General features: G+C 40.7%; 1 protein-coding gene across 1 annotated transcript in view; it reads left to right on the plus strand.

Annotated features, from left to right (window-relative positions):
• Window positions 1-24,619, plus strand: part of AOX1 (aldehyde oxidase 1) — an 84,650-nt gene that overhangs the window by 22,200 nt on the left and 37,831 nt on the right. Inside the window, 10 exon segments of the mRNA NM_001279676.1 lie at window positions 658-809; window positions 996-1,089; window positions 3,101-3,210; window positions 4,323-4,507; window positions 5,507-5,669; window positions 7,668-7,760; window positions 12,325-12,494; window positions 12,794-12,920; window positions 15,536-15,658; window positions 19,012-19,108. Coding sequence (NP_001266605.1) covers window positions 658-809; window positions 996-1,089; window positions 3,101-3,210; window positions 4,323-4,507; window positions 5,507-5,669; window positions 7,668-7,760; window positions 12,325-12,494; window positions 12,794-12,920; window positions 15,536-15,658; window positions 19,012-19,108 — 1,314 coding nt within the window.

Below are 24,619 nucleotides of genomic sequence, written 5' to 3' on the forward strand. Positions count from 1 at the left end.
GCTAAGTGCTGGACAGAAGATAAAGATGAATATAACACAGTCTTTGCTCTTTAAAACCACAGTAGCGAGTTTATGTATTCAACAGCTTACAGACTGGCTTTTCTACTCCTGTAGAGGAAATTGATTTAATGGCAATGATAAGAAGCAATAGAAATGTGGGTTTGCAGTACAGCCTCTGAAATCTAACTCTTGACAATGGCATATATTAGCTGTCAGATCTTAGGCAAGTTACTTAACTCTCAGTTTCTTCATCTGTGAAATGGGGCTATTAATATCTCATAGGTATGTTCAGATTTAAGATTATCTAAAGCATTCAACATAATACTCGATAGAGTGAGTGTTCAAAGAATTCAGCCTTCATTACCTCCATCACCACGACTTACATCACTGCCATCGCCTCTACTATTACCCTCACCTTCATCACCACCACCATACCACCTCCTTACTGCTATCCGTACCACCATCGCCTCACCACCACCTTCATTACTGCCATTACCTTCATCACCATCACCACCATCACTGCCCATCACCACCATCACTAATAAGCAGGGTAGCATGTATCCAGTATAAAGATTCTATGTCTGTAGCTTTGGTCTAATGGACATTTTCAGGTCAGCAGTGATCACACTGTGTTATTTACAAATGACTTCATTTCAGGACTCACCCTTGGTGCTGGTCTCAGCCTAGCCCAGGTGAAGGACATTTTGGCTGATGTAGTCCAGAAGCTTCCAGAGGAGAAGACACAGATGTACCATGCTCTCCTGAAGCATTTGGGAACTCTGGCTGGGTCCCAGATCAGGAACATGGCTGTATGTATCTGATGACAGTAAACTCTGGTATGCATCCCTTGGGTGACTCTCCCTGATGAATCATGACATTTTCATTCTTTTGGAACAGACAAAAAAAAATAGTTCTCCAAAGCCTTGCTTAATCCTTATTTTAGCACTTGCTTTTTTATGATTACATAAATGAAAATAACTCATTATTTTAAAAAGTCTTTAGGGGGACACATCATTAGCAGGCATCCAGATTCAGATCTGAATCCCATCCTGGCTGTGGGTAACTGTACCCTCAACTTGCTATCAAAAGGTAAGTGACAGCCCCTACTTGGAGATTATTAAGCTGTTTCTCTACCCCTTTTTCTCTCTGGGGAGGCAGGAAATCCGGTCTTGAAAATGACTTTTCCCTATAATATCAATAAATTTCTCTGCTTTTCTGGATACTGGAAATTTTGTGAGTCTTGTCTTAATAGCAGAGGCTTTCTTCCCCTGTGTCTTTCTGGTTTTTTGTTTGTTTGTTTGTTTGTTTGTTTGTTTGTTTTTCCTCATACTGGTCACCCTACACTGGACATGTTTGTGTTGGTTAATGTCTGGATGTGATCTGATTATTGCTGGGAACTACATGCTATTGAGAACTATTGGGTCCCTTTGTTGAAGACATTCTCCAGGTGGTACAGGAGTGTTGTGGCACCCACATCGTGCTTTGAGCTCACACTTAATTTATCATTGATGGAAACGTACAGGTCTTTTTCAGGTGAAAAATGATTGGGCCTCATTCTATATTTATTTACTTGATTTTTGTTATTAAAACTAAGTCCGCAACATCTAATTTATCGCTTCTTCCAACTTGCTTGAAAATTATTAGGAAGTTCTAATTGGTCCTCTGTAAGTTTGTGGAGTATTTTTTTTCGTTAAAAAATATGGACTAGTTTTCTATCATCTGCATTGTTAAATACTTACTCTTCATATCATTTAAACCATAAAACTATGTTTTTTTTTTTGTTTTTTTTTTTTTGTTGAAATGGAGTCTCGCTCTGTCACCCAGTCTGGAGTGCAGTGGCACGATCTCAGCTCACTGCAACCTCTACCTCCTGGGTTCAAGCGATTCTCCTGCCTTGGCCTCCTGAGTAGCTGGGACTGCAGGCATGTGCCACCATGCCCAGCTAATTTTTGTATTTTTAATAGAGATGTGGTTTCACTATGTTGGCCAGGCTGGTCTCGAACTCCTGACCTCGGGTGATCCACCCGCCTCTGCCTCCCAAAATGTTGGGATTACAGGCATGAGCCACGGTGCTTGGTCACAAAACTATCTTAAAGAGGAAGATTTGCATTCGGGGTTTTCAATTTGAGTAACATCCCCTTAAAAGTCATACTATGAGAAACAGGTTTTGTGATGTGAATATAGACATCAAAAGCTTCTTAGCTTTCAGCATTTTGTTATAGTTTTAAACTGTTCCTCTTCCTTATATATTAATTAAAGAACTAAAATTCTTCAGGTGTTGGAACAAGATATAAAAAAGTAAGATAACACCTCACTAGTATACAAATTTATTAAAGATAATTTCTTATTCATGACTGTATCTAGTGGGGTTCCTGGTTATAAACAATAAATATTTGTTGGCTGACTTGATCAGAATATCAAAAGAGATATTAATATTTACTCCCTACTTGTAAAGCTTTAAGTGAATTGTGTTGTCAGGAAGAGGACTGCTAAGGTTCTATTCTACCTGAAACTCTGGGCTACTCTGTGAGATCTTTTCATCTATTTTTTAAATTTATTTTTTATTTTTAAAAAATTTTTTTAGATGGAGTCTCACTTTGTCATCCAGGCTGGAGTGCAGTGGCATGATCTCAGCTCACTGCAACCTCTCCCTCCCAGGTTCAAGTGATTTTCCTGCCTCAGCTTCCTGAGTAGCTGGTACTACAGGTGCACACAACCACGCCCAGCTAATTTTTTTGTATTTTTAGCAGAGAGGGGTTTCACCATGTTGGCCAGGCCGGTCTCCTCAATGATCCTCCTGACCTCAAATGATCCACCTGCCTTGGCCTCCCAAAACACTAGGATTACAGGTGTGAACCACCGTGCCCGGTCGATGTTTTTATCGATGAGAAAACAAGGAAAACAAAAAGAGATGGGGCCTAGACTAGAAGAAACATTGCAAGATGCATTATAGGGTAAAAGATTTGCTAAGCATAGGAAGAGCACCTGTTTCCCTGAACAACCGGTTTCCTCAGGTATTTGGTGGAATTACTTCCCAAGTTTTGGAAGTTTATTTAACAGACCAAACAGATCCCAGGGAAAGTGTCATTTCTTTCCACAGAAGGAAAACGACAGATTCCTTTAAATGAGCAATTCCTCAGCAAGTGCCCTAATGCAGATCTTAAGCCTCAAGAAATCTTGGTCTCAGTGAACATCCCCTACTCAAGGAAGGTGAGAACATCCCACTGTCAATTTCCCAGTTCCACCTGTGATGCTATGGCTTGTTTATTCCAGCATATGGTGGAATAAGAAAAAGGGTTAAGTGTTTATGTGGGAGATAAAGGCTCAACTTCAGGAAGTGGTATGAGGTCATTATTTTAAGACTTGTGAATAGTTGCCTTTTCCTTGTATTACGCATGCCCCTATCATTCCTCGAATTAGGAGATTTTTTTTTTTTTTTTTGAGATCGAGTCTCGCTCTTTTGCCCACACTGGAGTGCAGTGGCATGATCTTGGCTCACTGCAATCTCTGCCTCCCAGGTTCAAGTGATCCTCCTGCCTCAGCCTCCCGAGTAGCTGGGATTACAGGTGCGCACCATCATGCCCAGCTAATTTTTGCATTTTTAGTAGAGACAGTGTTTTGCCAAGTTGGCCAAGCTGGTCTGGAATTCCTGACCTCAGGTGATTCACCTGCCTCGGCCTCCCAAAGTACTGGGATTACAGGTGTGAGCCACCACTCCCAGCCTTATCTCTGCCATTCTCGCTCTTTCTCCCCCTACCGCAAGCTCTAAAGTAACTTTCTAAAAGGTTTTTGTCCCATAAGCCTTTCTCCCTAAATATGACGTGAAGAGTATGCCTCTACCTATATCTTGGGTTTTGAAAAAAGCCTAAAAATACATTTGCAATAGAACTTAGTGGAAAAAACATGAGGCTTTGCATGAGATAGAGTCAGGTTTGAATCCTGGTTTCAAGGCCTGAACTAATTACTGAATCCTTCTGCGCCTTGGATTTCTCATCTGTAAAATGGGAATAATCAAGCCTGCCTCAGAGGATGTATTAGTTTGCTAGGGCTACCATAACAAAGAACCACACACTGGGTGGCCTCAACAACAGAGAATGATTTTCTGGAGATGCTGGGGCTGCATATCTGATATCAATGTGATACTCAACATACACATACCGTCCAGAGTGTAGGTGATGCTCAACACACACTACCTGGTGTGTAGGTGACACTCAACACACACAGACTGCCCGGTGTGTAGGTGATGCTCAACACACACAGACTGCCCAGTGCATAGGTGATGCTCAGTGTTTCTACATGTGCCACTTAACTGTTTCTTTCAGTGGGAATTTGTGTCAGCCTTCCGACAAGCCCAGCGACAGGAGAATGCGCTAGCGATAGTCAATTCAGGAATGAGAGTCTTTTTTGGAGAAGGGGATGGCATTATTAGAGAGTTATGCATCTCATATGGAGGCGTTGGTCCAGCCACCATCTGTGCGAAGAATTCCTGCCAGAAACTCATTGGAAGGTAAGACATTAGAGGTAAGGGCTCCTCTAATACTTGTCCTTAGACTCCAAGTATTAGAGGAGCCCTTTTTGTGGTGAGATGTGATTACAAGAAGAAAAGTGTTCCATACCTTTCTATTTAATGGCTGGGAATTCCAATAAGATTTTGTTATTATTTCCATATGTCTTGATGTTAGTGAATTCTGAAGTGGGAATTATATACTCTGTGTGCGTGTGTGTGTGTGTGTGTGTGTGAGAGAGAGAGAGAGAGAGACAGACAGACAGACAGACAGAGAAGCCCTCCCCCAACAGTGCAAATTTGTATTCTTTATTTTGGGAGAATAATTTGCCATGATGAAAACCCAATTATGTGAATTTGTTCTATAATAAATTGTTAAAGGCATTTGCTTACCTGACTTCCTATATCTAAAGATGATACTAATAGCTAATATTTCTTGAGCATTACTTGGTATCAGCTGCCATAACAAAGCATAGTGATTAAAAGCATGAGCTTTAAAACTTGAGAAAGACAGACTGGCCAAAATCTCAGTTTACCCTCTGTTAACTCCTCCATGCTCTCAGTCAGCTTACTTAATTATATTGGTACTTTGGTTCCCTAGCTGTCAAAGATGGGTGATCATACCTACCTCACAGGGCAGTTGAGAGGATTAAATGAGTGAATACATATAAGGTGCTAAAAGCAGATCTTGGCATGCAATAAATGTCCTAGTGATATGAGGGTCAGTTACTCCTGGACTATGGATTTTATATGAGTTGTCATTTATTTCTCTAGATCATTCTGTGAGTTGGGTTCTAATATTCCCCTTTTACAGGTAAGGACATGGCGAGACCCAGGCTAGCCACCTTGAGAATGGTGGGCCAATTTGAACTCAGGCTGCCTGATCCAGAGCTTGTACTCCTATTTCCTGTATTAAACTATGGCTATTTGTCTTACCCATTAGATGAAGATATGGGGTAATAAACCCTGTCAGGCTAGGAGTCTTCTCTTTGGACTTTCCAGGCACTGGAACGAAGAGATGCTGGATACAGCCTGCAGGCTTATTCTGAATGAAGTCTCCCTTTTGGGCTCGGCGCCAGGTGGGAAAGTGGAGTTCAAGAGGACTCTCATCAGCAGCTTCCTCTTCAAGTTCTACCTGGAAGTGTCACAGATTTTGAAAAAGATGGTAAACAACTGTTTACACATTAACTTCCCCAGTACTGGGAGCTATGATGACACCAAAAGTAGAGGCAATGACTCCCTACCAAATAGCTGTAGAATAAAAAAGACAATCCACATTAGAAACACGCACTTGCTGAGCATCCCTCAGCCTGTCTGTGGGTGGGTATGAGTTTAGGGAAGAATTGAAAGTAGAGCCAAGAGTTGAGCAAGCTTGTATTTAACACCACTCAAGTATTTGGTTTCTGACTGGTAGTTTTTCCAGATCATGTTCAGAAAACTTGCTAATGATTTGAGTATGTTTTCCCTCTGTAGGGCATTTCTTCCTCTTGAGCTATTACCTTCACGTTGAGGTTGACTTCATGCGTTTGGTGTTCTTTTCCAGATTCAGCCTCATTTCCCTAGCCCGTAAGGTGGCCATGATGGCAGCCACTGCACAAGATGACTGTGAAATGCGTCATTGTAGGAAAATGGCTTCATATGGTCCCTAGTGCTTCAGAGGAAATCTGTAGTAGTTGTCATGATAATAGTAGTGACAATCCATGCATTCTTTTGCCTGGTCTCTCTTAGGGCAAACAATTAAAGCTACAAGATTCTTGGCTGGGGAGGACACAACTAAAAAAAATTCTCTGAATAAATCCGTTAGACCCAAAGGAGACTTGAGCCTCATTGGCCTCACAAATCCCATGCTATAACCAGCTGACCAAAACAGACTAGAAGCCAAGAACAGTCTTCCTGTGGTATAGAAGTTAGTATGTTCACTTTAAATAGGAGACACAAAGTCTCTTATCCTTGCTTTTGAGGGTATCTTCTCAGTGTAGGTGGGAGCAACTAGGAACCAGAAGGGTAGTATCACATTATTAAGAATGAAAATTTGAAATCATAAATAAGTGACATATTGTCACCAGGTAACCAATTATAGACTCCTCCAATTAGTAGCAAACTAATATAATTTCTGGGTGACTCAAGCGATGTAATTTAAAACTTTTGCCTTGTAGTCTTATACCCCTCCTATCTTTAAAAATAATAGCTTTTGTTGGTTTTATTTCATTTTTTTTTTTTTTTTGAGACAGGGTCTCTGTCACCCATGCTGGAATACAGTGATGTGATATCATAGCTCAGTGCAGCCTCAACTTCCTGGACTCAAGCAATCCTCCCACCTCAGCCTCCCAAATAGCTGAGACCATAGGCATGCACCACCATGCCCAGCTAATTTCTTTATTTTTTTTGTAGAGACAGACTCTTACCATGTTGCTCAAGCTGGTCTTGAACTCCTGGACTCAAGCAATCCTGCTGTCTTGGCCTCCCAAAATGCTGGAATTACAGGAATTACACCTAGCTGGTTTTATTTTCTATTAAAATTATGTAAATTAGAAAAAATAACCACCAGGTGTATTGTTGAAAGCCTTTCCCCCCATCCGGCTCTAGGCTGTGCAATGTTCAGTCTTGTGTAAAGAACCAAACGACTCACTTCCCTCAGTCCTGAGGAATGTTCTTGCTGGGGACCAGAATCCTTCCCCTGTGGGGCAGCGGCAGGGATGCAGCCTGTGTCCCCCTTTCTACACAGCTGGCAGGCAACATGGAACCTTTATGCTTATTTGCAATGGTGTACTTTGACTCTGATGTTTTCCTGGCTAAAGTTTTTTCTTCCTTTCCATTTTATTTACTTAGCTTCTATCTTCTTGTTGGATCAGTTTGTAAGTCCTCATATCATTTAGGAGAGTATATGAGAGAATCATAAGAAACATAGAGCTGGTGGAAGCCAGTTACCTACCGTATTCATCTGGCTATTCATAATATGAGGAAATATGTATGCACCTTTCAGAGTATATGTCCTTGTGTCAGGGAGCTGCTTTTATTTCTGGGGTTCTGAATAGGGCGAGTGCTTAATACATGTGAGACTTCAGAGTAGAGATGCTTGCTAAGATTCATGCTAGCCTCACTTCCAAAATCATTCTGGTGCATTCAAACTATTTAAAATATCTGCAATGGTTCTACTTTTCAGGATCCAGTTCACTATCCTAGCCTTGCAGACAAGTATGAAAGTGCTTTAGAAGATCTTCATTCCAAACATCACTGCAGTACATTAAAGTACCAGGTGAGCGGTATTTTTTGTTTTTAAAAATTCACAATCTGGGCTATAGTGATTTGACCTGGACATTCCCACTGTCTCTCCGTGAAACTCAAGCTCTGTAAGTCCAAGCTCCACTTCTGGTAAACTCACAGCCTCTTTAGGGGTAACTAAAATTCCAAAATCAATGAAGAATTTGATTAAAGACAAATCTAGCAGTGGTAATATTAAAAAAGAATGTTGATTTGGGTCTTAAAGGTCACGTGCTTTGCACTGTGGCCTTGTACCACAGACACGCATGAGCTGGCTACCTTGTCACGTGTTTTCTGCCCTGGGCACTGCAGGCATCAGAGTCCAATAAAGCCACGCTCTGCGGCAGGGCCATGGGCTGCTTTGCTTTCATTTTCAGAGGAAAAGACACAGCCCCTAGAGGCTGATGAAAATTCAATAATGCTTTTAAAAAGAACTGCTGATTTGTTTAGCTTGAATGTTAAGATATTTTACTCCCTTAGTCTCTATTCTCCTAGTGATTTTTCTGTGAGTTAAATTTTAGAGTTGAATCAAATGTAAGTACTAAGAGCTTTTTGTGCTCTCGTAATGAAGGCTATTAGAAAACAGGATTCCTAACTCTCAAATGGAATTTTCTGCCACATCATAAAAATATGCCTGAAGTCACCCTGTTGGTAAAGTGGATACAATTTGGTGGGTTTTTCCATGAAATTATTATCAGGAAACTTGACCTCGAGAGTTTTAGTAAGTCAAGAACATGAAAAGGCTTTTTAAAGCATTTGTTCACTGAATCTATTGTTGGATTTAGTTGTGAAAGCTTATAGTATGTCATAACGAACATTGATGTTGGTGTGTATTCCTTGAGGTTTTAGGTTCAATATGTTTAAAAATTAAAATGCACCAAACTCCATTGAAAATGATCGTTTTGAAAGTTAAAAACAGCTGCCATCTCCCCAGTGTTCTTTTCAAATATGATAGTTGAACCCTTTGGCTTATAAATACCCTAATATTTCTTAGACAATGGAATAAACTTCAGAAAGAAACAACAACAAATTGGATATTGAAATCATCCAAAGAAAAAGGAAAATCTTCACATAGTGCATGATCTTGAATGAGAGTTTATCATTGATTGCAAAACAAAGTTTTAGATGCAATATGTCTGCCACATAGATGAGTTTTGTTTTTGTTTTGCCCGTGGTTTTTCACACACACATACAAACATCCACATTGCTAGAGCAACGTCAGCACTCACGAAGAGCATTTTTCCCCTAAATCAGTTCATTTGCTTTGAAAATATTTTGACACAGCTTCAAAAGATCACCAGTTTGAGGAGACAACATTCTTCCTTCCATAGTATCTTTAGCCAAATACTAAGCAGAAGCAGGTAATTGAGGACAGCTTCTTTCACCAGTAGATTTATCACAACTGCAAAAAAAAAAAAAAAAAAGTATGATATCTTTGACGGTAGGACAAAGACATTTTTTGGAATGTTTCCTCAGTTTTTTGGCAGGCCTCACACAACATGGTTTCAAAAGACTTTTTTTCAATGTGATGAAGTGTTTTGTTGGTTACAGTGAAATGTGTTATGTCAGTTAACTCCCAGACCCATTACAGATACCTATGAATGTCTTTCCTTAATGTCTGAGCTTATGAATTATCTGGAATTTTGCTTTTCAGGATGAAAAAACTTCTTAGGGTTTTAAAAAGAAGATGTGGGTGATTTTTTTTCACTCAAATGTGGTTCAGGTTGAGAGCCCAAGCAGCATCACAGCTCAGCACTTTGGGGGATATTTTGCAGAGGAAGTCAATTCCTACCATCTGCAACATATGAAAAACCACACCTGGTAGAACCTCATTGTTGGTTTTTCCTTTTCATCACTATCTCAGCTCCTCGAAGCAGAGGGGGAAGAGGAGAACTGAGGGGAGTCCTTTGCCATGGGGACAGGGCAGTGTGAGCTACGTCAATAGAGCTGGAGTGTTGGGACTGCCTCCGATCTGTGCTTATGCCTGAACCCCAATAAGTAAACTTTTCTCTCATTTTCCCTAGTCCCCTACATTCGTGACCTAATATCTACCTTTATTTAATGGAGCCCTGGGCCAAGGTCTAAATTATTTTTCTTGATAGTCTCCTGCTTTCTAGCTGATAAAGTCAGGATGACTCAACAATAACTGAAAATGAAAAAACAAAAACTTAGTCAATACTCCATTTTTTGTGCACTGTATTATACTAACTACAAAATTGAAGTTTACATTTAAGTAAAAGAAATATGAAATTAGAACAATAAATGCTTATCAACAGTGTTTATTTTGCAGCAAAACAGTAAATTTTATATAAAATAGGAATAAGTGCATCCTACACACGTCTTATACCAAGTTAATTGTAGAAATTACACTACTTTCTGTGCATAGTTGTCAGCCACAATTTGGTTGACATTTTACTTCTTGTCATTTATATTATGAAAGCAATATGGTTTTTTTATTTTCAAATCAATGTTGAACATGTTCTGAAATAACACATGCCACTCTGCCATTCTCTCCTGATATTCCAGCCCTGCCACCTGCCTGGAGAATCTCTGATCTCTATCTCCAGCCAGAGGTTTTTTGTTGTTTTGAGGCCCTTAAGTAGTTGGGTAGTGAGTGGGGAGCACTCTTCTCGAGTTCCTGGAGCAGCAGAGGGCACTGGAGAACTGTACATTTCACAGCTGTCTTAAGTAAAGCTCTCATTATAACCAGAGGTCTCCTCCATTTGTGGGATTAGACGAATTAAATCCAAATGTTCAGAAAGGAAAGCAAAACATCTGCATGAAAAGGAAATGTGTTAATCAGGGGGATCCAGACAGCTCCTCTTCAATTCCATAGAGCAAGAGCCTTGGAGCACTTTCATTGGACTAGGGCGGACTTTGAAACAGGAAACTGCAGTGAAGAGTGAGATGAAATACCATTTTAGATGGATTCAAGTATCTAACTTATTGTTCATATGTGCTGAATAGGCTCTCTCAAACTGCACATTCTGGTAATCAAATACAAAAGAATTTAGCTTTTCTCCCCGCTCAGATGCCTTAAAGGACACTATGTTGGAAATAGGCCTGTTTCTTCTTTTTTCTCCCAGTAAAGATTTTTAACCAGTATGTGTTGGCAACTTGTTCTCTCTTCCCTCCTGCCATATGATGTGTAGCCTGGCATTGTAAGGCTCATCTCAAAGGAAGATCCAGGGCTCAGGGTGATCCTGTGAGCTGCAGGATGGGAAGGGGAGGTGTCCATAGCTTTTCTCTGACCTCAACCTGGCCAACATGACTGCATGCCCCTCACCCCCAGGTCTTCCAGAGAAAGCCTCTGGGAGTCTGGCCTCAGTCCCAGTACCGAGTGCAATGTTGACACAGTGAGTTACAGATGGGGGTACCCGCCAGGGCTTAGCAGGCCACTCCTCAGCCACAGCCTTCACCCTGGCCTTATGTCTGTCTCTTCACTCGTTCTCCTTCTTTCTTCATATCTTCAATTCTTTTCACAATACACATCCGACTGGGAAAGCCATAAATTCCCATATTTGAAACACCAGGGCAGACATTGTGCTGATTAATGTCTGCTTTGATTAATGAAACACATTTAAGGTATTTACAGAGCCAACAGCAGGACATTCTGCTCCATGGGGCTCTAAGAAAGAGCAACATTAGTGGATCATTACTCCAATTGCAGGTCCCTTTGGCTTCATTCTCTATCAGGATTGTCTAAGTTAAGAGTTTTGCCAATTATTTCTTATATTTCCTCACTCAAAATTGAAAAAAAGAAAGCTATTCTGGTTGAAGTAATACCCTCAGTATTTTCTACAAACATAGTTGCGATATCATCATACTCTTCTGTAAAATATTATATGTATCGTGCTTATATAGAAACAGTAAAGTCATTTTGATAATAAAATTTAAAGAGATACATAAGCATTAGCAAGAGGACATAATTTTGTATTGTCAAGAAGAAAGATTTAAATTTGTTTACTTACACAAATGGAATTTCCATTTGAGATGTTTGGGGTCTACATTCAAAAAAAGTGAAAAATAAGAACAACATCATGGATTGACATACCAGTTGGCTTGTTGAATTACTGCAGTAGGTTTATTGTCTTGGTGTTATTAATAGTGACTTTTTTTTTTTTTTTTGATGGAGTCTCGCTCTGTCTCCCAGGCCGGGGTGCAGTGCTGTGATCTTGGCTCGCTGCAACCTCCGCCTCCCAGGTTCCAGCGATTCTGTAGCCTCAGCCTCCCGAGTAGCTGGGATTACAGGCATGTGCCACCGTACCTGGCTATTTTGTTTTGTTTTGTTTTGTTTTAGTAGAGACGGGGTTTTACCGTGTTGGCCAGTCTGGTCTCGAACTCCTGACCTCAAGTGATCTGCCCACCTTAGCCTCCCAAAGTGCTGGGATTATAGGCATGAGCCACTGTGCCCAGCCCAATAGTGCTTTTTCATATGCAAAAGTATTCTGGTTTGAGTCTAAATTATATAGCTACCTTCTTATGGGAAATGTGCATAATAATAATTCCTACTTTCTCTATAGAAATGTAAAGGTATATTTTGGTTATTTATTAAACAGAATATAGGCCCCAAGCAGCATCCTGAAGACCCAATTGGCCACCCCATCATGCATCTGTCTGGTGTGAAGCATGCCACGGGGGAGGCCATCTACTGTGATGACATGCCTCTGGTGGACCAGGAACTTTTCTTGACTTTTGTGACTAGTTCAAGAGCTCATGCTAAGATTGTGTAAGTGGTAAAATTCTTACTCAATGGGCATAAATGATTGTCTTTTCTTCTAAGTCACACTAGTGAAAAGTAAGGGTGTGGAGAAATAGGCTATTTGTTGGTGATATCCAATGCAGACCAGAGGTGAAACGGGATCGAAATGTAGGATTTACTACAACTTCGTTGTCCCAAGAATTTTTTCCCAATGTCTGGCAGAGACTGTTGGACAGTTCTTACCTCTCTCATATCTTATTATCCAATTAACCATGTTCTTGGCCTCTATGGCCACTCTAAGGAGCTCTGCTGTGTATATCATCTAGGTCTATTGATCTGTCAGAAGCTCTCAGCATGTCTGGTGTGGTGGACATCATGACAGCAGAACATCTTAGTGACGTCAACTCCTTCTGCTTTTTTACTGAAGCTGAGCAATTTCTGGCGACAGATAAGGTACTGCATTTTTGCTTTCTATTTGAAAAATAACTTTCTCAGTTAACGGTGCTTCATATTTTCTTAAAGATACCATCTAATTTGGCACACCATGAAAGACTCCAGTATTCTTAGAATGCTTATTATAAAAGTATATTCTAATATTGAATTAATTCAAATATATTCATTTTCTGTATAAGTAAAGACATTAACTAGTTATATAAAAGATTATTTGGTGTTTTACATTTTCTAATAGTGAGATGGCATACTGCTAATGGTATAAATGAGTAAATGAAGATGGAATAATGGTAACTTTTATATGGAAATCCCTTCCTGGGAAGCCCTTATTGTTGTCCCAGTCTCAGTGTGGTCAAAGTTCAACTACAAGTTCAAGTGGTATCTGCACCATGAAGCCTTTTTTCTCATTCTTCAATCCAGAAATTCATTCGTTCTCTCTCTCTCTCTCTCTCTCAGTTTATTCTGATTCATTTATATTTCCATGTGTTAAATGGGCTTTTTATTTTTTATTTTATTTTATTTTATTTTGAAATGGAGTTTCTGTTTGTCACCCAGGCTGGAGTGCAGTGGCATGAACTTGGCTCACTGCAACATCCACCTCCTGGGTTCAAGCGATTCTCCTGCCTCAGCTTCCTAAGTAGCTGGGATTACAGGCACAAACCACCATGCCCGGCTAATTTTTGTGTTTTTAGTAGACAGCATTTTTGCCCTGTTGGCCAGGCTGGTCTCGAACTCCTTACCTCAGGTGATCTGCCCGCCTGGGCCTCCCAAAGTGCTGGGATTACAGGCATGAGCCACCACGCCCGGCTTAAATGGGATTTTTAAAAGTGAGCATCTGTGATGTCTGGTCACCATAGCTGAACAAGATATGTATGATCTCTACTCTCATGGAGCTTAAAGTCTAGAGGAGAAAACGAAGTGACCTTTATGTACTTTCTACCTTGTGTTAAGCTTGTTTATTTCGATGTCTTATATATTTCTTCCACCTAGTATAAATTCCTTGAGTGAGGACCCATGTCTGATTCATCTGTGTATTCCACACACTGCTTCTCACATTGCAGGGTGAATGAGTAGAGGTATAGTGATAACATTGTTGCCTTGTGAAAATTACAAATGATTAAGATTTTGGCTACAGCAAGAACAGCAGTCAGCAGGTTTTCTGCATAATTCAGACTGCTCAGTTCAGTGTTTACCCAAAAGGGCTTCATAATTTGAAACAGTCCCTTCCTCTGGCTCTCCTTGGAAGATACTCCCTTGAAGATATTATCTGTAGAAATGAAAGCTTGATGACTGAGAGTTTGAACTCAAGGTTGAAACTCCCCCAAAGCAGGGCTGTGTAGCACTGGCAGAGACAGTGAGAATTTAAGCCCTTTGCATAAATGTTTACTAAACAAGTGAAACTGATCTTGGCTGCATGATAGTACCTGCTCTTTGAGGTGTGCTTATGAAGATCATAAGCATCTCAGGGGCCACATCTATGTGCCAGGTCACAGGAGCAAAATCAGGAGTCTTTGGAGTGCCATTGTGAATGATTGCCTTTGTTGGTTTAATGCTTTTTAAAACATTCATTTATGGCACTTAATGGCTTTTAAAAATCTTTTCATTGTAGAAATTGTAAGCATACACAAAAATGGGAAAGTATTATACAATGAACCCCATAGATCCATCACCCAGCCTCAACAGTTATCAACACGTTACCATTCTTGTTTCATTTTTCTCTCCTTCACTGCCCCTACCCCAAACAAACACACTTTTTTGTGTGTTCATGCTAGATTTTATGTTTTTAATGCCTTTTTTTTCGATGATAAAACTACTTTATGTTCATTGTGGAAAAGACATAATAGTTCAAAGTCGATTTTTAAAATGAGTGATTACATTGAAATTGTGAATCACAGCATAAGGTAGGAGAGAGAACTCAGCAATGATGGTGACTTCTTCCAGTCCAGACTGTTTTTACCTTTCTCAAGTCTTAAGGTTTCTTTTCCCCATCTAAATTTCTGCTCTGGTCCCTGTGTGAACCCCTGAGTCCAGCTACCCCACCTGCAGGCGAATAATCCTAGCTGCCAACCCCCCCAGGAAGGGGATGCTGTCTGCTTGGTCACGTCTTGGCTAGGACATCTTTTCATGAAAAGACAGTTTGTGAGGAGAGATGTGCTCACCATCAGGGTTCTGTTATCACAGGGGACTCCCCTTCCCAGGTCACCCCCTTTTTCTCTCTGGTTGAGATGAGCTGTGACTTCCTGGTCCTCCCTGTCCGTGAAGGCAGAGGCTGCCTCTCAGAACAGCTCTGATTGTCGTGTGACAGCCAAACATCAAGCCATGGGACAGGCTGGCCCTCACACAGCCTCATAGGCTTGGCCTGGAGCCCGAGCCTGCTGTCCTCAAGACAGCATCACTCCTGCTCCTCTGATACGGCACAAGGATCTAAACTTCCCCCAGTGCCTTGGGTCAGGAGGCCAGCTGTGGTTATAGTCATGGACAGATGTGCAGGGGTCACACCTGTGTGTATCTAGCCCTAGCCCTACTGTAATCGAGTACTAGGAGGGAGGAAGAAAATGAATAAAAGAGAGGACCTGATGCCTGCCCTCCTTGACAACAAAGGTCTTTCTGTGTCGTAGGTGTTCTGTGTGGGTCAGCTTGTTTGTGCTGTGCTTGCCGATTCTGAGGTTCAGGCAAAGCGAGCTGCTAAGCGAGTGAAGATTGTCTATCAAGACTTGGAGCCGCTGATACTAACAATTGAGGTAATGAGTACTGTGGAATGGTGGTGCCAGTTGGGAGCCAGAACAAATATCGGTTAAAATGCTTTTGGCTACTGTAACAGGAAAATGTGGCTCAAAGTGGCCTCCAAAGCACACGGACTTTATTAACCTCTAACCAGTCTCAGTATTAACAATTTCCCCAAGGACATGGCTTCTTTTTGCTGCTCTTCTCTGCTGCCCACGATACAAGCTCGATTCCTGTGGTCACACAGATGGCCGCCAGGACAATCTGGACTTCCTTGTTCATGTTCAAGGAGTAAGAGGAACCCTATTGCCCCAGCATTCTAAGCACAAATCCTGAGATCCAGCCTAATTAAGCCACTTAGGTCACATATCCATCTCCAAATTAATGACTGGCAGAGGAATGGAGGAGCTGTTGGTTACTTCTAGGGGTAGGAGTTGGGGTCAGATTTCTCTGAAGTAAGTGGGCTATGTAGGGGAGTGTAGGAAACTGAAACAAATCTGAGCCCTGTTTGGAAAGGGAAAGGGGAGGGGATGCTGGATGGGAACCAGTGATGTCCAGGAAAGTGGATCCACTCTATGACTTTTTACCCACCTTCACCCAGGCACATGGTGAGGACCAACAGGATGTTCCATGAAGTGAGTGTCAGAGACACGATTTTTAGATTTTTCAAGAGATAAGTCGTATGATGCCTACAGGTATTTTGGCAACTTCAACTGGAGAATTGCATTTTCTATCCTGATTTTTAGAAAGGAGTTGAAAATTTATAAAGGCTATAAGACTCATCTCCATGAAATGATAGGGTGTTCTCTTGCGTGCATTCCGTTGGTTCTTATAATTTCCTGGATGATGAAAGAGTGAACACTGGGGAGGCAGTGTAAATAGATGAGACTCAGTCTATACAGGCTGCATGTGCTCTGGGACACAATATTAGCTTCACAGCATAATGAACATGTTGTTCTCTGGGTGACCGGCATGGCCTGAGGCAGAATTGAGGAAACAACCTGGGCACGATCAGTGTCTCCAGGAGAACTGGGTGTTGGGGGTGCTTCCTGCCATGCTGCTTGATGCTTAGGAACATGGAGTTTGTCTCTGGGAATTTTTCTTACATTTTAAAATAAAAATAAAATCATGTCAAATAGACAAAAATGTAGAAGTCTAATTGGAGTCGAAGTGTGATTAGGCCTCCCAAATTTTCCTGGCCAGTTTCAAATTCAAACACTCTGTTCCCTTCTCAGTCCCTTTTCATTTACATGTTGCATGCTGCTCTTGCTTCATATATTCTGTCCCCTGAAGTTTGCTGGAGAGTTAGAATTACTTATTAGAAATTATTTACGTAATACTTCATCAATATTTTGTTTATAAATCTTTTCCCAATATCAGGGGCTAAATATCTACTCTCCACTCCCCCTACCTTCCAGCCAAATAAAAGCCCCAATAAGCAAATATAATAGATGCCACTCCCCCCACCCTCACCACTTCAACCAGCAGACTCATGATTGTCTGCCAGAGAATCCCAGCATCAGATACAAGCTCTGGCTTTGTGGAAAAGAGTTGCCTCACATTGTGTTCAGAGATTAAGCTCTCAAAGTCTAAAGATCATCAACTGGATCAGAGCAAATTTAATCAAAGTTTAGAGCAGGGAAATATGCCCCTCTCCCTATACATTACAGTTCTTTTATCACTTTCCTGACTAAGAAAAATTCAGAAAATTGGCTCAAAGTTACTCAAAGAGCAAGCAGCCAGTGAAGTTGAAAAAGATTAAACTTTTAAAAATAGGATTTATAAAACCTAGCTTTTTTTTCAACCTGGAATCTCTTTAATCTTAGATTAATAAGAAAAGCACATGAACAGATTCCAATAGGAAGTGTGTTATCAATCAAAATAGAACAAAAACAAATACATCTCTGTCACTATCACAAAGATTTAATCTGGCGCATGCTTTTCGAGTTTTTAGTAGATTGAATGGGGCAACGATCAAAACTCTTGAATCAAGGGGTAAGGCTGATGACCATAATGGAAAAAAATGTGTTCCCTACCGGAATCTGTCCTGAACAATAATAATCAACAACAACATGAGCATAGCTAGGACCTATACAGAGCTCACTATGTGGTTGACATGGTTCTAGGTCAGTTTCACACATTAACTTACTAAATGCTCACCACAATCCTATGAGGTAAAAACTATTTTTATCCCCATTCTGATGAGGAAACTAAAACCCAAGGTTACATAGCTAGTCAGTAACAAAAACAATCAACAAACACTCTGTCAAAGAACCTGGGCCCCACCGGTGCTATAAAAAAACCAACCCAGTTTTTGAATGGGGGAAATGGCAGAATCACAATAGCCCATCCCTCTAAGGGGTGTTGTCTAGACACCTACTGGTGGCCAGAAGGAAACAGAGATAAGAGAATCCCCAACTACCAACAGAATGGAATTTCATGGATGGACAATAACCCACGGTAGATAATGCCAGCAGGAGCTGGCACACCACATTTGCCAGTGGACACATGGATTACTGAAATTCTCAGGGATAGCTAAAAACCAACCTATGTTATTGTAACTACATCTCTGGTTATGTGCACCACTGTACCCTTTTACTGGGCACCTAGGGAGAGCCAATAGGAGCCAGTGTATAAATGGATTTGTACACCCAGCACCCAGACAGGGCTTGTCTGAAATCTTACTTCCAGAGCTGGAGGTCCCAGGTGCTCTACTGCCCTGTGCAAATGAAATGCTCATCCCCACAAAGAAGGAATGTGGGGCTGGCAGGCAGAGCCACCATGATCCCAATCACTAAAGTCTCTTCAACTAGCAATTATCGAGTGTTTACTATATGCAATATAAGCTCTTCACATCTTATTTCATTTTATCTTCACCAACCACGATCCTATTGGAGCTATATGCACACCTGTTACTTCCATTTTACAGACAATGATAAGAGAGGTGAAGTGATAGGCCCACAGTCAAAGCTGGTAAGTGGGAAAAATGTGTGCACAATGCTGACTGGGTCTAGAGCCCAGGCTCTGAAGCCCTGTGCTGTATGGCCTTGGCTACATGAAATGGATTGTGGTGTGAAGACAATAATCTGCCTGGAAAATACTAGTTTCATTCTGGGATCACTTAGATGCCAGTTTTTTTCTGTGCATATTATTTCTTCAGACTCAGTAGGCACATTTACATTTCCTCACTGGGGAGTCTCTCTGCAGTTGGATTCTTAGCTTGGCTCACCAGGGTCATGGTGAAAGTGCACGGAACCACAAGGTGAAGGGAGAAACAACCCCTGCTCAGAGGATGTGCAGTGGGGTGTGTCTGCTGCCCTAGGGCAGGGTCTCTTGCCCAAGCTGCCTCATTCCTCTGTTCTCTTTCTAGGAAAGTATACAACACAACTCCTTCTTCAAGCCAGAAAGGAAACTGGAATATGGAAATGTTGACGAAGGATTTAAAGTGGTTGATCAAATTCTTGAAGGTAAAAAGTAATGGAAGAGTAAGCAACCCTGGAAGCCTTCTAAGCATGTCAGTTTAAGGCTTCCTTTGTCTTCTGGAAATCATCGGGCAGCCTAGGGGGGTGTTGCTCCTCAGGAACAGGCAGAACAGGCACCTCATTCACGAATGTGTTTCTCTCTGTCTCTGGGGTAGGCCAAGAGCCAATGGGGAGGCAAAAGAGGAGGCAAGACCCTGCCCCTGTTCCCTGACCCCCCTTCCCTCATCAAGGCTCCAGTTGTTAGAGATGTCATTTTCTTTCCTGTTCACAACCACCCTGCAAGAGGGTATTATTATCTCAATCTTATAGGCTGGAAAATGGAGGCTCAGCGTAATTATGGAGTGTGACCAAGGTCACACAACAACTACTAAATAACAGAGTTGGCCATTGAATTGATAGGCTTTATTAGGATTTCCAAAGCCCATGTTTCTTCTTCATCCTTTCTCTCTCTGATTCTCCCTCTCTTCCTTTCTTCCTTCTCTGCTTTTTCTTCCCTTCCTCTTCCCTTCCCTTTCTCCTTTCTCTTTCTTCCAGACTTCTTTCCTGTATGTATGTATGTAATTAAAATTAAATTTGCCTCTTAGAAAATAGTTAATTATAGCTTTCCAGTACAATTCCTTAACTTTTGGCTTTGAAATATTTTAGAACTTACATAAAAGTTGCAGACACATTAAAGAAACTCCCAAATATTTTTCACTCAGATTCCCCAATTATACACACACATACACACACACACACTTCTGAGCCATTTGAGAGTAAATTGTAGACATGATGTATTCCCTTTACCCCTAAATAGTCAGCGTTTGTTTCCTAGAAACAGGATATTGTCTAACATAAACATAGTTATCAAAATCAGAATATTAACACATATACTATTAATCTACACAGCTTATTCAAATTTTGCTAGTTGTCTCAATAATGTCCTTTATAGCAGAAAAAAGAGGTTCATCATAAGTCTTAAATAACCCATGCTTTCCCCGCCACACTCTGCTGTCATTGCTGCTGTGAAAGCTGTCCTAATGCCTGCCTCACAAGATCTCTGATTTACAGACATGCTATTGGGTGGGTATGGGCAGTCTGTGCCACATCTCAGAGCAGAGAAATCATCCGGCATTATCTGTCTTTAAGTGAATTTCCAGGGCATTGGCCTCTAGTGCATGTTAAAAACTCCCATCTTCTGGGCTGGGCATGGTGACTCATGCCTATAATCCCAGCACTTTGGGAGGCCGAGGTGAGTGGATCACTTGAGGCCAGGAATTCAAGACCAGCCTGGTCAAAATGGCGAAAACCCCTCTCCACTAAAAATACAAAAATTCCAGGCGTGGTGGTGGGAGCCTTAATCCCAGCTACTCAGGAGGCTGAGGCACAAGAGTCGCTTGAACCCTGGAGGCAGCGGTTGCAGTGAGCCGAGATTGCACCACTGCACTCCAGCCTGGGTGACAGAAGGAGACTCCATCTCAAACAAACAAACAAACAAACAAAAAACACAACTCCCATCTTCTTAATTTTTCTCACCAATCTTGATCACAAGAATAGGAAGAGCCCTAAGACACATCCCATCCTGAGTGCACAGCCAGAGCTGCGTCATATGTCACCAGTCAGCCCAGCTTCTTAAGTTCCAAGCCCATCATGTCTCAACTCTATAGGTGCATTAAACTTGAAGCGTGTCAGGGGCTGACTGGAAATGTCACCTGAAAGCTGTAGGAAAGACACCTGGAACTGTCACCTACCAGTTTTCCTTGGCATTGTGTCTTATTAGCTGTGTAACCTGGCAGGGCACTTCTCAGGGCTCAGTCTCCCTGTTTTAATATTACGTGGATAAAGTAAAAACAATTCCAAATGTGAATTATAAAGATTATAAGAGATAATCATGTGTTCTTGGCATATAGTAACAAATCAATAACTGTGAGCAATGATTATTAGATTTAGATGATTTTGTTGTTTTCCTGAAAATGTTGTCTGTTAGTGAGATACGTTGGCAGGTGTTCATTTATCAAACCCAGTATTTCCAAGATTTTCTCCTTATAGGAATCACTGAGGATATTTATGAGACCTAGAGATTCCTGTGCCCTTTTTTAGAATTGTAGAGGATCCAAAACAGCCCAGGAATTGGTCTTAACAAGTTTTCCAGGTAATTCTTAGGGCTAGTAAAATGTGGAAAACACTGGAAAGGTGAGTTTGATTTATGGGAATGAAGAGAAAAAGAGGGTACATTTCTATCATAGAGCGTTCCCGGCATGAGCATGTTGGAAATATCAATATTTAGGGGGGTTCCTTGTCTCATGTTTGTTCCCTGACATAATGAGTGTTTGTGCAAGAATTCCATTGTTGTATTTTTCCTTGACATCTTCTTTAAATATCTAATTCAATTAGGTGATTGATTTAGTCTGCCTCTCACTTGAATTTTTGTTATTGCTGCATACCCCATTGATAAGTATAAAAATGATATGGGAATATTAAAAAGGACATTTATACTACTTTTCAGTATAAACGCCAGCTGCAGTAGCTCACGCCTATAATCCCAGCACTTTGGGAGGCCAAGGCAGGACATTTGAGGCCAGGAGTTTGACACCAACCTGGTCAACGTAGCAAGATACCTTCTATTAAAAAAGAAAAAGGAAGCCGGGCATGGTGGCTCATGCCTGTAATCCCAGCACTTTGTGAGGCTGAAGCAGGCAGATTGCTTGAGGCCAGGAGTTTGAGACCAGCCCAGTCAACGTAGCAAGACTCCTTCTATTTAAAAAAAAAAAAAAAAAAGGAAGCTGGGCGCGGTGGTTCTTGCCTGTAATCCCAGAATTTTGTGAGGCTGAAGCAGGCAGATAGCTTCAGGCCAGGAGTTTGAGTCCAGCCTGGGCAATATGGCAAAACCCTGTCTCCAATAGAAATACAAAAATTAGCCAGGTGTGGTGGCAAACACCTGTAATCCCAGCTACTCGGAAGGCTGAGGCACCAGAATGGCTTGAACCTGGTAGGCGGAGATTGCAGTGAGACGAGATCAGGCCACTGCACTCCAGCCTGAGCAACAGTGAGACTGTCAAAAAAAAAAAAGATGGATGGAAGGAAGGAAGGAAGGAAGGAAGGAAGGAAGGAAGGAGGGGAAAAAACGAAAAGGAAAGACAAGGGAAGGGAAAGACAAGGGAAGGCAAAAGAAAACCAATTTTCATCCTCTTGACTCACAAGTTTGAGTCTAGCTTTTCCCTTTGTCTGCTATCGTCTTTTGGATTATGAGTTTCTCATAATATCTCATGATATTTCAATGCGAGGTAATTGCAATAATTATCATAGCAACACTTTATCTGTCTTCTAAGAAAATAAGTGTCCCACACTGGGGCCTGTAGGAGTGGGGGTAAGGGGAGAGAGTGCATCAGGAAGAATAGCTAATGCATGCTAGGTTTAATACCTAAGTGACGGGTTCATCTGTGCAGTAAACCACCATGGCACACGTTTACCTATGAAGCAAACCTGCACATCCTGCACATGTACCCCAGAACTTAAAAGTTGAAGGGAAAAAGAAAGAAGATAGGTGTTCCAAGAAAAAAAAATATTTAAAAGATAAAATATGTGGAGCATTACATCAGGTCTTAGAATGCGTTCTTGGAGGGAGTACTATTATTGTTTGCACTTATCTGCTGCGAAGATATATTTCAACTCTATCTAATCCCGGTGTCATAGCACCAGAGGATGCTAAAGATTACCATTTTCAAATGAGCCAGCTGAGGCTAGAGAGGCTACCTGATTGACCAGGATGAAATCTAACAGTTTTCCCAACTCCAAAGTTAGTATTCTTTCCTCTACATTATCCTGCTTCTCATTTATCTCATTAAAATTCTGTTAGCTGGGATGTGCTTTATACTGGAGAGCACAGAGAACAATCTGTATAGAAGGATTTGCAAGAGACCCAGGGAGCCCTGAAACTGAGACGATTTTCCCCACAATCTATCCTGCTGGGCATGGTACAGATAGACACATTCACATCTTAGCAGATTTGGGACTTTAAGGGCCTCTTATTAAAATGTAAATATGCCTGGAGAAATCACTCCTAAACCCATACTGGGATAACATTTTATCTCAGGGATTAGTTGATCAAATTGGTTTCCAACCTAGAGAGTTGACAGCAATACCCTAAGGTGAAGAGGGGGCACTATGGGTGGGGGCTGTCAGGGTAGGCAGTGCAATATAACAGGTTTCTAAAACTTTGCCTTCTTTACAGATTTAAACAGGAACAGCTCTGTCTAATTTTTTTAGCTCTGAATATTTTAAATAAAGTGAATACTTAACAAAATAAATTCTGAGTGGATAGGCAGAATCAATAATACTGCAAGCTTGAATTTGAGCCTAGTGACAATGACATGGGTCTTTAGACTATTTGATAAAAGCTTAAATTGAAGTTAAGATCTGAGCTTGTGAAATTTTAATGTTTATATTTTATAAGTGAAGCAGAATCTATTCATTTTTCTGTGCTCTTTTTTTAAACTCAGATTTTCGATAAGACAGGAAGTCCAGATTGCAATTTAAAACATCTCGTTGGGAATCCTCAATTTGCAAATCACTATTGCTGAGTAAATTTTTGATTTTTAAAAGTTCTGCCTTCCATTAACATGATTGTCAGTAATAATTGTATTCTGTTTGTTCCCTCTGCTTTTTATTCTTTTCCCCACCTTCCTGTGGGTTGCCTGAATATTTGCTTAGAATTTCATTTTGATTAATCTATAGTATTTTTTAGTATACCTCCTTGTACAGATTTTTTTTAGTGGTAGCTCTAGATAGTTTACACACATACATATACACATACATATATAAAATAAAATTTATATACATATAAAATATTTACATATATAAAATATCACAGTCTGGTTTCAACATTTTACAAGTTCAAGTCAAGTGTAGAAGCTTTACCTCCCTTTACGTCCCTCTCCTTTTTATAATATAATTGATAATTCTATTTATTTATTCTACATACATTGATAATCACATGAAGCAATGTTATAATTTTGCTTCAAACTCAATTTAGGAAACCCAAGAGGAGAAAGAAAGTCTATTGTATATACTGGTATTTTTATTATTTCTGTTGTTCTTTCTTCCTTCCTGATATTTTAAGATTTCTTCATTTAAAAAAAATCATTTTCTGTCTGTTTTAAAAACTTCCCTCAGCCTTTATTTCAGGGTAAAACTGTTTAAAACAAACTCTTAGTTTTCCTTCATCTGAAAATGTCCTCATTTCCCTTTTGTTGTTGAAAGATATTTTTGCTGGATATAGAACTCTGAGTTGACAGGTATTTTCACACTAGAAAAATTTTTACCACTTCTTCTGGCCTCCATGGTTCCTGAAGAGAAATCTGCTGTCTTTAAAAGTGCTTTTTTTTTTTTCTTTCTTTCTTTTTTTTTTTCAGATGGAATCTCACTCTGTCGCCCAGGCTGGAGTGCAGTGGCATGATATCAGCTCACTGCAATCTCTGACTCCCAGGTTCAAGCTACTCTCCTGTCTCAGCCTCCTGA

Source organism: Gorilla gorilla, chromosome 11 (assembly GCF_029281585.2).
Source record: "Gorilla gorilla gorilla isolate KB3781 chromosome 11, NHGRI_mGorGor1-v2.1_pri, whole genome shotgun sequence".
Lineage (NCBI taxonomy): Eukaryota > Metazoa > Chordata > Mammalia > Primates > Hominidae > Gorilla > Gorilla gorilla.